We start from the raw sequence: 12,430 nt of genomic DNA, 5'->3' as shown, positions 1-12,430 counted from the left end.
AGTGCTCCAACGCTCCAGTGGGGGGGAGTTAACCACACCTTTGTAGGTGCAGTTCGTTTTCTACTCAATAACGTAGTTTGCAAGGCTTAACGCCAAGTTGCGTTATTCGATTTACATAGTAATGAGCTGCTTTGGAAGTCTTTTCATGCAAAGCAGCTCATTTTCATACTTGCGTTGCATCAGGTTTGCGGCCCACGAAATACTGCATAGAAATTGCAAATCCCAAGTGTTATTTCCATTTTGGTTGTGCCAATGATTTTTTTTTTTCTTTACACACATTAACACCATGAACGCAACTTAGCAAATGACCCCCACTGAGTAGGAAGGATCGCACAACAAGGTGTGCATTAGAGGCCTTCGATGGAGATTTTGTGCGTGCTCCGGTGAGGTGAGGGCCAAGGGACTGGGGGCCTTCAGACGATGAGAGGAACACCAACTTCTTTACTGCACTGTCAGGAGCGTGTTATGACAAATGAGGTGGAACTGGATCACATGGCCTCTCACGAGCTGCTGACTTTCAGAGGAATGACATTTTTGAAGCTAAGCAGCAATTCAAATCCAAACAGCCCCTTTATGCTTCTGAAGCATCACAAGCAGATTATTAAGCTCTCAGAAGATTTCTGCATATCTGTTTCACCTCAAAATAAAAAGGCACTGCCTCTCTACTGACAAAATTACAAAGACTTCAACATTTAGCCAATTCAGCCATTTAATAGGCTAGACACCATGCCTTGCTTTATACTGGAACTTTAACTACTGTTACTATTAAACATGTCTATAACACTACTAGAAGCACACAGCACTGTTCAAACACATAGGAAAGACAGTTCCTGCTCTGTGGAGCTTGCAATCTGGCCAAGACATAAAAACAAGTATTTTTAACCAGCTGAAAAGCTGAAATATCCTACAGTATAAACCGGTGTCATTTCCAGGAAAGGAAAATACCCCCCACTGCGAAAAGCAGCCCCACTGCTAGCACTCTGTATCTGTGAAAGATTATAGCCACTAACATTTCTACTGCAGGTGGCTGAGATACCCCTATTGTACATCACCCAATTGTAATCTTACCGAGATAAATGACTCCAGATCTCCTTGCTGCAATTCTGCCTTACTGAGTGACTGAAGCTGTACAACGAGGTAGGTTTTCTGAGGGTCACTGGTGAACACAGCCTAAAAATGAAAATTAAATTCAATTACATGCATTCTGCCTTTTCAGGTATTCCATATCCCACAAGCAGCTCATGTAATTTTAGTCCTGGGGGAATTCTGTGCTACTGCAGGGCACAGAATTTCGGCAGAATTCCCTTCTTGCGCAGAATTTTAAGCTGCCCAGCAGGCTGTGAGCAAAGCCCATCCCGTTCACGGCCAACATGGAAGGAGGTCTGGTGGGCCACGAGCGGAGCTCATCCCATTAGCAGCTGAAGTTGACGAAGGCCCCGGTGGGCCACGAGTGGAACTCATCCCCCTCGCGACCAAAGTGGAAGGAGGCCTGGTGGGCCCACCCTGCTAGCGGCTGAAGACAAGGGGGATGCAAGTGAATTGTGGCTGAGTAGCATCAATGTGGCCTGTGAGTGCTAGTGTGTATGTGTGCATGCAGAATGACAGGCATAGGAGGGTGTGTGTGAGATTTGGAGCCTTTGTGTCTGAGTGAGGGTGTGTGTGTGTAAGTGAGGGATTTTGTGAGGGTGTTTGTGTGTGAGAGGGAGTCAATGTGAAGGGGGGTGTGTGAGTGAGAGACAGAGAGCCTATGTGCAGGGGTGTATGAGTGTGCAAGAGAGAGAAGGAACCTGTGTGAGTGCATGTTTGCCAGCGAGAGAGGGAGCCTGTGTGAGGGTATCTGTATGTGAGAGGACAGAGGGATCCTGTGTGAGTGGATGTGTGTATGCGAGAAAGAAAGGGAGTCTGTTTAAGGGTGTGTGTGTGCAAGAGAGAAGGATTCTGTGTGAGGGTGTGGGTTTGAGTGAAGGACAGAGGGAACCTGTATGCAAAAGAGAGAGCCTTATTTATTTATTTATTTATTTAACATTTTTATATACCGATAGCCGTTTACACATCGTACCGGTTTACATGGAACAAAATGGAAAGCCACAAAAAGGGCGTATCCTTTACATAAAACATAGAACAGTGATTAACAAAATAAATAGTGATAAACAGAATAAACAGAAAAATATTAAAAGAGGGTGTGTGTGTTTGTGTGTGACAGAGGGAGCCTGTGTGAAAGGATGTGTGAGAGAGAGGTAAAATTCTAGGCATGGAGGGCGGAGATAGTGGCAAGGGTTCAGCCTGGAGGTGTAAGGGAGATATAATGCACAAGTTAGAGCCTGAGAGGGCAGAGTGAAAGAGGTCTGGCCAGGGGAGAAGGGAGAGAGGGTGGAAAGGACATGCCTACAGTGTACTTCTAGGGGAATTCTGCTCAAAATATTTTAAACTCTGCATCTTTGAATATTCTTTTTTCTGTATTACATTTTAAGTTAATTACTCAAAGATTGTGCTGTATATTGTGTTATTTTGACCAATATAAAGTTTGCAGAATGTTACAATTTTGTGCGCAGAATTCCCCCAGGAATATGTAATTAAGGATTTCCTATGTTAAAGGACTAATTGATGAGGCTACTTAAAATTGACTAAAATAAGTTAGAAAAGGTTTTCTTAAATATGAAAATATGAGTGGTATACAAAAAAAAATTAATAAAAGTAAATAATAAATATTTAAAATGTGTGATAAGATATTACAAATGTAATATCAATAAAAGCATATTTACTATAAAATCAAAACATAAAATTAGCACAATGATGGATCCAATACACCCGACATGACTATGTTTCAACAAGATGTCTGCTTCAGGGGTGATTATATATTTGATCGTCCTTATTCTCTCCTAGCTAAGAGAAGAAGAGGCTGGCCACTGGACCATAATGAGCTTAAAAGTCACAGACCTACAAACAGCTGCCTAAGAGGCACCAGAAATGGCAATTTGAAAATTCTTCCTTACTTATTTGGAAAACAGAAATCACAGCTCACAGTGGACAGTCTGCAGCATTTTACCATAGACTGAATCAATACTGACATCTTGTCAGAACATGGCCATGTCGGGTATATTGGATCCATCATTGTGCTAATTTTATGTTTGATTTTATTATAAATATGCCTTTACTGATATTAAATTTGTAATATCTTATCACACAATTTAAATATTTATTTAATTTTATTAATTTATTTTTTTTGTGTACCACTCTTGTTTTTTGTATTTATTTGTGTGGTTCACCTACTTCTCTGTTTGTTCTTTTCTCTCTTAAATATGAACCCAGTTTCCCCAAATAACACTAGTGTAAGGGCCTTCATTAAAATATATAATAAGAGACAACAGGGTGTCTCATATTCTCTGAAAAATACGAATGCCTGCTTTTTTCCCCACCACTATACAAAGCAACAATATCAAAATTATCTGGATACAATGGCAGTTTATGTCAAAATATTGGTGGGCCATTCTCCCACCCTCCTGGGCCACCTCTTACCACTCCTTCATTGGCCCTGGTCTCTCTCATTCCACCTTTTCTCCTCCCTACTCCTGGTCTGGACTACGGCAGAGGTTGTGAAGAAGCATAATCTGGGGACTGAGCTAATGCACACGCCCAGGCCCTGCAGTGATCCTGCCCTCTTATGGCTGCCATACAAGAGGCGGGGTTCTAGGAGCATGAGTTAGCTGAGTCCCCAACCTCTACTCCCTTCCTTATTTATTAGAGTCTTCTATGCCGATATTCATAGAGACATCATATCGGTTTACAGCGGAACAACAGAATGGAAATTACAATAAACAGGGAGTGGGGAGGGGATACATTACACCAAGAAAAGCAAAGAAGGAGCGAGAACAATCGCAATGGGCAACTAGGTTCATGCAAGGCAGAGCAAGTGCAAATGCAATAAAAATAATAATAATGATAATAATAATAATAACAACAATCCATCACCTAAGCAGTTGGGACCACATGACTTGGCAGCATTCGGCACGCTTATTTGTGGAATTAGGGTAAGCATCAGCTCAGGGGGTGATGTATTTGCCTCCCTCATAGAAAGGATTTCAACATATTCTCCTGCTGCTGAAGACGCATTCTCTTTGCCTTGTGCACCTCACAGCACATCCAAGGATGTATTCTGCTGTTTTTCTTAAGCCAGCAATGCTTAACAGAGGCAAATCCAGAAAAGCAGCTAAAATATTTTGGCACTCCCAGAAGTTTCCTTTCATTCCTGTCTGTTGAATTGTTTTAATTTTGAGCGTGTTTCTTTTCCTGCCCAATCCCATTGAAGTACAGAACCACTAATCTTTCTTTCTTAATACACTGCCAAAAGTAATCTGCCTAGACCTCCCAGCTCATCCTTGCTTTTAAACAAATAAGAATTCACACTCCATCACACAGAAGAAAAACTTATGCAGTGGCGGGGAGAGGGATGTGGAGGGAGAACTCTGGCAGGTCACAAAGTTACACCGGAGAAACTTGGGCATGAAGGGACTGGTTAGATTACATGGGCAGAAGGGTTCAAGATCCCCCTATGATTAACTGAATTGAGCTAAAATCAAGCCTGTAGAAGGCAGTTCTACTCCAAGTCAATAGTCACCCGCACAGAGTTACATACCTGATGAATCACAATGCCTGAGCTTTCAAAACTATTTTAGAAGCAGTGATGCTTAGTGGAAGATTTTCCTTGCAGAAGACCCTACTACATCTCATTCTGAAAAGTCTCAATCAAAAAAGCACAAGCACAGACTGGATTCAAGGGCAAACATACGTTTCCTGCTTTCTTACCTGAGTTGCCCCACAGTTCTTACAGGGCACGGCAGTCTTGCTTGGCATTGGCTTGATAACGGTTGGTGCCTGTGAATACTTTGGATAAGTTTTTGCCCTGCAATCGCTGACATTTTTGGACCGAACCGTAGCCTGAATCTTCACTCTCTCACATCCCTGAGACGAGCAATAACTGAAGCCATCTCTGGTGTGCTGGGCTTGAAGCAGCAAGAACAGTAACCTAGCATGGTGTTAGAATAAGAAGAATTAAAACCACCCTCTACTCTGCATCTCTGAAGGCATAAAAACCAAGGAAACGTGTGATGCAACAGAACGTGAAAGACAGAAAACTATGACCCTGGCTTTGCTTTCCCCAGATTTCTGCAGGCTTGAATGGAGCAAGTTTTCTCCACTTCATGCAGATTCCTCGGTGCAGTGAAGCATCAAAGTAAATGCCGAGATTTCACCAGGAGCCTCAATAGGATTCCACTGGGCAAGAGTTTATTTGTATTGTGCCATGACAGGGCTTGCTAAAGCAAATTACATACAAATAATAATTCAAAACTCAGAAGGAAACACCCCCCCCCCCCAAAAACATAAGTTGGTTTGCAACTTGTCAGAGAACGGTTTTCACTGCAGACCACAGAAAAATTCTAGATTTTTTTGTAAATCTGCAAGGTGTGAGATTTCCCGCAGAACCCCAGAAGTTATCTTCCTTTTACAGAAATGCCCTGCACTATCTGTAGTAGGCACCGCCATCTTGTGGGCTCTACTTGCCGAACAACTCCCCCTTATTCTCTACCATTAGCCTTCGGCTTGGGACACAAACTCCGGTCAAAAGCAGTTTCCTGGCAGCCAGCAGGGCCCTCAGCAACAAGGACTAGGGTTTGTTTGTTTTTTTTTTAATTACATTTTCACATTGCAAAAACCTTCATTTGCTTTTAAGGCACAGGAGTGTGTGTGAAGCACATCCATGGTCCCACTCTCAGCCAATGGAAGGAGTAGAAAAATACTTAGAAATGTTTTAGTAATCAGATAATTTTTCTCATATAATTGTGTTTTTTAATTTTATCTATTTATTTTGGCAAGGGAGAGGGGATTTTTGTTAAGATTGTAGTCCATAAATGTGGAAGGTGATTGGTGACCCCCATACTGGCTTCGCTCATGTACATTTGATTCTTCCTTATCTTCTGATTCTTCAGGTGATGAGATTGAACTAGTTTCTAAAAGAGGTCATTCTGGCACGAGATGAGGCCGTCATGTACATTTTTTACAGGACACGAGAGAAGCCAGTATGGAGACACAGAACAGACAGCAGGGAGATCTCCCCTATCAATGGCTTCGTCCAGTTATCCCTTCTCAGTTTCTGCAGAATCCTTTGTCATCTCGCCCCTTAACATCAGACCAGATCTCTATTTTAGAAAAGGGATTGTCATTTGTGCCTATGGTATATTTTGATTTTTTTGAAGGGGAATTCAGTTACAAAAATGTATTCGGACCTTGCAGTTAAAGTTGTATTTTGTCAATTCAGAGAACTCACTTTCTGATAGCTCTATTGTGACCCCTTGTTCAAAGTAGAGTCCTTCTGGACCGGTTGATGCTATAATACACACCTTTCATGAACTGGTGTTACAGATTAGGAATATCCCTTCCAGGACTGAAAGAAACGCATACAATTATTAGTCTCTGGGAGAGAAGAGATCTCGTAAGGAATTACAATGGGACACCACAATAATAGCAAAACCGGTTGATAAAGTTGGTGCCTCTGTTGTTCTTGACAGAGATCAATAACAAAGGGAAGTATGTCGACAATTATCAGATACTTTTATTTATCTTCAGAAAAGATCCTACTCCGCGACTGAAACAGCAGATAGGTTTTAATGCTCCGTCAGCAGATTATCAAAGTGGCTGACATCTAGGGAACACCTTTCTATGTGTATCACATCCAGTTACCCTTACTGGTGCATGTACTGCCCAAGATCCATAAATCTTTGGTCAATCCACCTAGAAGCCCCTTCATTTCTGCACGGGGCGGGGGTCATTACTTAAACAGTTTTCAATATTCATTGATACATTTTTGGCTCCTCTAGTTCCACTGCTTCCCTCTTATGTACGGGATTCTTCTAATATGATTACCAGAATTATTTGGGTCCAGTTCACAATGTATTGTTAGCTCCTATTGACGTGATCTCATTATACACCAACAGCCTTAGACCAACGTGGAGCAGATTAACATATTCCAGTATCGTTTATATTGGAATTAGCTACCATAACTTTGAATAATGATTTCTTTATGTTTAGTAAAAGAAATTTAAGCAGATCAAGTGAGTGGCTATGGGGCTTCCATGATGCCCAATGTGGCTAATTTATATGTTGGAAAATTTGAAGAGGTTTGGCTTCCAAACCTGTGCTCTTTTCATCAGCATCCGGCACTGTGGAAATGCTATATTGATGATATTTTTCTGAGCGATGAAGCAGTTTTTTTCTAATTTTATGTTGTGGCTAAACAACTGTGGCATCAATTTACAGTTTACATATACCATCAGTAGACAATGTGCATATTTTTTGGACATTTTGATTCAGCTGATTGGCAACAGATTTGAATTTTTCATACATAAAATATCCACAGATAGGAATACATTACTGCGCTACAATAGCTGCCATCCAAAAAAGCTGCATGACAATCTGCCAGAGGGTTAATTCTTGCATCTTAGATGCTTATACTCTACAACTGAGGAATACAAAACCAGAGAAAGAAAGATGTGCTAGCAATTTTAAAAGAGAAGGTTTACTGATGGTGTCATCCATCAAGCATATAAACACGCATGCTGGGCTAGCAGGGACTTGTTACAACCTAAAAGAAAATTGACAAATACTTGTCCAGTATGTGTGCTTCCACCCTCGCCACAGATTTATTGGGTCCAATGTGCAATTTGTAGACATAGTCAGTATTACAACTGCATTCTGTGTTTGAAGAATTGCCTCTAATCGTGTTGAGCCGTGGATGCATCATTAGAGACATTGTGGTACATTTCAACTTTGACTACAGTTTGGATGAGAATATTGATGACATACAATGTGGTCATTTTCCCTGTGGGAAGTGTTCTGTGTATTCTCGGTCTTTTGCAGAATGAGTTGCCTTTGCATAAGCTGCGCTGGTTCTCTTTCCGTTTTCATTCTACATGTTGTTCGACTGGAGTAGTGTATATTGTTTGGTGTCCATGTGAGCTGATTTGTGTGGGGAAAACAAAGTGTATGCTCAAAACACAGAATACTATGTTACCATGGGTCATAGTTTTTCGGATCTACATTTTGCTGTCGTTGAATTTAATGCATAAGAGAAACCAGGGTGGGGATTTTGATTTATTGTTGAAACTTGAACAAAAGTGGATCTTCAAACTTCAATTTGCCCAGCCTGGTGGTTTAAACAAGGAAATTGTGTGATCAGTGTTTATATAATGGGACATCGGCTCGTTCAGAATAAGGGACTGGAATTACAGACCCTCACTGGTTGATCTAAGCTTTATTGTGATTGGGGTTATCCCTGCTGACGTTAGATACTGGGTTTTAAGGAAGCTAAAGGAGGGATTATAAGTGTGGAAGGTGATGTGTGGATTCAAGCGTTTTGTAACTGGATTGTGAGTTTCTGTTGGTGACACTTGATGCGCTGCCATTTTATATTGAACCTGTGCACCAGGTCGTGAGTTAGGTTAGTGGCTTGTGTGGGTTTAAATGATTGGACATTATGAACATTGTAGAATTTTGCTAAAATTATGTTCCTTTTGTCTTCATTGTTATAGAAATGTATGAATTTGGACGCTTGAAGAAGAACATAAGCACATACGAAAATGCCATACTGGGTCAGACCAAGGGTCCATCAAGCACAGCATCCTGTTTCCAACAGTGGCCAATCCAGGCCATAAGAATCTGGCAAGTACCCAGAAACTAAGTCTATTCCATGTTACCATTGCTAATGGCAGTGGCTGTTCTCTAAGTGAACTTAATAGCAGGTAATAGACTTCTCCTCCAAGAACTTATCCAATCCTTTTTTAAACACAGCTATACTAACTGCACTAACCACATCCTCTGGCAACAAATTCCAGAGTTTAATTGTGCATTGAGTAAAAAAGAACTTTCTCTGATTAGTTTTAAATGTGCCACATGCTAACTTCATGGAGTGCCCCCTAGTCTTTCTACTATCCGAAAGAGTAAATAATCGATTCACATCTACCCGTTCTAGACCTCTCAAGATTTTAAACACCTCTATCATATCCCCCCTCAGCCGTCTCTTCTCCAAGCTGAAAAGTCCTAACCTCTTTAGTCTTTCCTCATAGGGGAGCTGTTCCATTCCCCTTATTTTGGTAGCCCTTCTCTGTACCTTCTCCATCGCAATTATATCTTTTTTGAGATGCGGCGACCAGAATTGTACACAGTATTCAAGGTGCGGTCTCACCATGGAGCGATACAGAGGCATTATGACATTTTCCGTTTTATTCACCATTCCCTTTCTAATAATTCCCAACATTCTGTTTGCTTTTTTGACTGCCGCAGCACACTGAACCGACGATTTCAATGTGTTATCCACTATGACGCCTAGATCTCTTTCTTGGGTTGTAGCACCTAATATGGAACCCAACATTGTGTAATTATAGCATGGGTTATATTGCCCTATATGCATCACCTTGCACTTATCCACATTAAATTTCATCTGCCATTTGGATGCCCAATTTTCCAGTCTCACAAGGTCTTCCTGCAATTTATCACAATCTGCTTGTGATTTATCTACTCTGAAGGCAGGAAGACCACCAAAACATTGGCCGTTGCTGGGCATTATGAGTGGACAGCACTGCTTTTTTATTCTTGTGCGAGAGATAAGTAGTTACTTGTTATCGACTTGCATGTGGGGAGGATCATTTCTTTTCAACTATGGGAAGCACTATGGCTATTGCCAAGGAATATTAAATATTATGTTTTTTTGTATTAAAAGTGAATACATTCGCAGGTAGCGGATTTTATAACATGCGCCGGGAACCACATGCACATGGGCGCCCACGTGCAGGTCTTAAAATTTACCTTCATATGAGCACCAACTGATTCTAAGTACTTTATTTAGTGTGTACATAGTCATAGAGCCAAGTAACATCCTTATCAGTCCCAAAATGAATTTGGAATTTTAATTTTATTGCTAAAAGATCATGGCCAACAAACATGATATCTATCTAACCAGACCTGAATGGTTTGCATAGTCCTGGTAGATAAGAAAATTATTTCCTTACCTGCTAATTTTCATTCCTGTAGTACCATGGATCAGTCCAGACTGTGGGTTATGTCCCCCTTCCAGCAGATGGAGTCAGAGCAAAAACTGAGAGGGCGGTTCCTCATGACTGGTGCGCCCTCTGTAAACCTTCAGTATTAAGAATATCCAAGCAACAAAGAAAAACCCCTTGGATGGATCAATACAAAAATGAATATCAACTAAACTGAACATCAAACTGTAAATCTGAATAGGCAAACTTGCAATGTGAACTCTCAGTCAGTCCCAAAACAGGTCCTGAAATGATTACACAGTCGAGCTGAAGGATTATCCCAAAGAAAAACCCCCAAAATCCTTAGGGTGGGGGTCTGGACTGATCCATGGTACTACAGGAACGAAAATTAGCAGGTAAGGAAATAATTTTCTTTTCCCTGTACGTACCAGGATCAGTCCAGACTGTGGGATGTACCAAAGCTTCCCTTAAATAGGGTGGGCCACTGATATCCCAGCTCAAATGACCCGAGCCCCAAAAGAACCCGAGGTCGTTGACTGCAAATTCAAACGATAGTGATGCGCAAAAGTATGCAAAGACTTCCAAGTCGCCGCTTGGCAAAATTCCTGCGGAGAGACCGCTCAGCTTTCTGCCCAGGAAGCTGCTTGAGCTCGGAGAGAATGAGCTTTAATACTGTCTGGGAGCTAACGCCCCATGCCAATGTACGTGGTAGAGATTGCATCCTTCATCTATCGGGCAATGGTGGTCTTTAAAGACTAGTGCCCCTTCTTGGGACCACTCCAGAAGACAAAAAGATGATCTGATAAGCGGAAGTCGTTAGTATCCTCCAGATATAGAAGGAGGACTCACTTGACATCTAGGCGCTGGAGCTCCTTGGAATCCTCAGCCTGGAATGATGGCAGTTCCACCAACTGATTCAGATGAAAAGACGAGACCACTTTTTGAAGGAAAGATGGTATGATACCAGAGGATACTCCGGGATCCGTAGAGCGTAGAAAAAGCTCTCTTCATGACAAGGCCTGCAGCTCCGAGATTCTGCGAGCGGAACAGATGGCAACCAAGGAAACTGTCTTAAGAGGCAGGCCCTTGAGGGTAGCGCTCTACAGCGGTTCAAAGGGCGACCCACCAAGAATACGAAGGATCAAAATCAAAAACTCCCTGAGGGGCATAAATTGCGAATCAGTGTTTCACATGCTTTACTCCCTTCAAGAACCGGACCACGTCCGGGTGTGTCGCAAGAGGAGGGCCATCCCGATGAGGAACTAGAGCACCTGGGTTTGCCACCGGAACTCGGAGAAAATTGTAGGCTAACCCCCTCTCCAGCCCTCGCTGTAGATCTGGGCTATGGTCGCACACCGTGGAGAGAGACGTTAGGACTGGCAGCAAGCCTCAAACACTTTCCAAGCTCGGACATAGGACATGGAGGTGGAAGGCTTCCTAGCCGTGAGAAGAGTGGAGATAACCGCCGCTGAATACCCTCCTCAGCCGGTGCCGTTCCAAAAGCCAGGCTGCTAGACAGAAGCTGGTCCCTGCCGTAGGAGGTTTGACAGATGCCCCAGGCGCAGCGGGCTGTCCACCACTAGGTTGACTAAGTCTGCAAACCATAGCCAATGAGGCCACTCCGGAACCATGATGATCAAGGGCCCCTGATGACCCTCTATTCTTCGGAGCATCTTCCCACCAGGGGCCAAGGCGGGAACACGGAACTTAGGATGTACCTCAGCCACGGGAGGGCTAGGGCATCGACGCCTGCTGCTCCGTGCTCCCTTCTGTGGCTGAAAAAGCACGGAGCCTTTGCGTTCCTTTGCGTGGCCGTCAGATCCAGAAGGGGAGTCCCCATCGCATGAAGAATAGTGCCACTGCCTCCTGGGACAATTCCCATTCTCCGAGATGTAAGCGCTGGCGACTTAAAAAAAAATCCACCTGAACATTGTCCACCCCTGCAATGTGAGATGCCGCCAGATGAGACAGGTGCAGTTCCACCCACGGCATCAGCTTGTTCATCTCCCGAGTCACATGGAGACTTCTTGTTCCTCCCTGACGAATAACGTAGGCTACAGTCGTGGCGTTGTCGGAGAGGACCGCAAGACGGACCGCTCTTGTTTCTAGACGGTGGATTGGCTAAATTGCCTGTTCTGGTGTCCACTGACCCTGCGTAGAGTGCCAACAGCACACTAGCCCCAGCCGGTAAGGTTGGCGTCTGTTGTAACGAGCACCCATTGTGGAACCTTGAGCTCTACTCCTCGAAGCAAATGATCCAGGTCGAGCCACCAGGTCAGGCTGTCCTTGGGTAGGGGTGGTATCAGCAGAGGAGCTGAAATTCCTGAGATACCGGCTTCCAACAGGAGAGTAATGCTCTTTGTAAGGGACGCATGTGGGCA

At 43.0% G+C, this 12,430-nt stretch overlaps 1 protein-coding gene across 6 annotated transcripts in view; it reads right to left on the bottom strand.

Annotated features, from left to right (window-relative positions):
- Positions 1–12,430, bottom strand: part of CEMIP2 (cell migration inducing hyaluronidase 2) — a 217,655-nt gene that overhangs the window by 18,359 nt on the left and 186,866 nt on the right. For 5 of the 6 annotated variants that reach the window (XM_029612545.1, XM_029612537.1, XM_029612554.1 and 2 more), the window contains 2 exons: positions 4,804–5,023; positions 1,069–1,170 (listed from right to left, as the gene is read on the bottom strand). In XM_029612545.1, the coding sequence (XP_029468405.1) occupies positions 1,069–1,170; positions 4,804–5,023 (322 nt within the window). Of the gene's footprint in view, positions 1–1,068; positions 1,171–4,803; positions 5,024–6,395; positions 6,440–12,430 lie in introns of those variants that run through there. The other variant, XM_029612563.1, reaches the window with a different exon arrangement.

This window comes from Rhinatrema bivittatum, chromosome 1 (genome assembly GCF_901001135.1).
Source record: "Rhinatrema bivittatum chromosome 1, aRhiBiv1.1, whole genome shotgun sequence".
Classification (NCBI taxonomy): Eukaryota; Metazoa; Chordata; class Amphibia; order Gymnophiona; family Rhinatrematidae; genus Rhinatrema; species Rhinatrema bivittatum.
The sequence above is the reverse complement of the archived record's forward strand: the minus strand, read 5'-3'. Positions and strand labels throughout refer to the sequence as shown.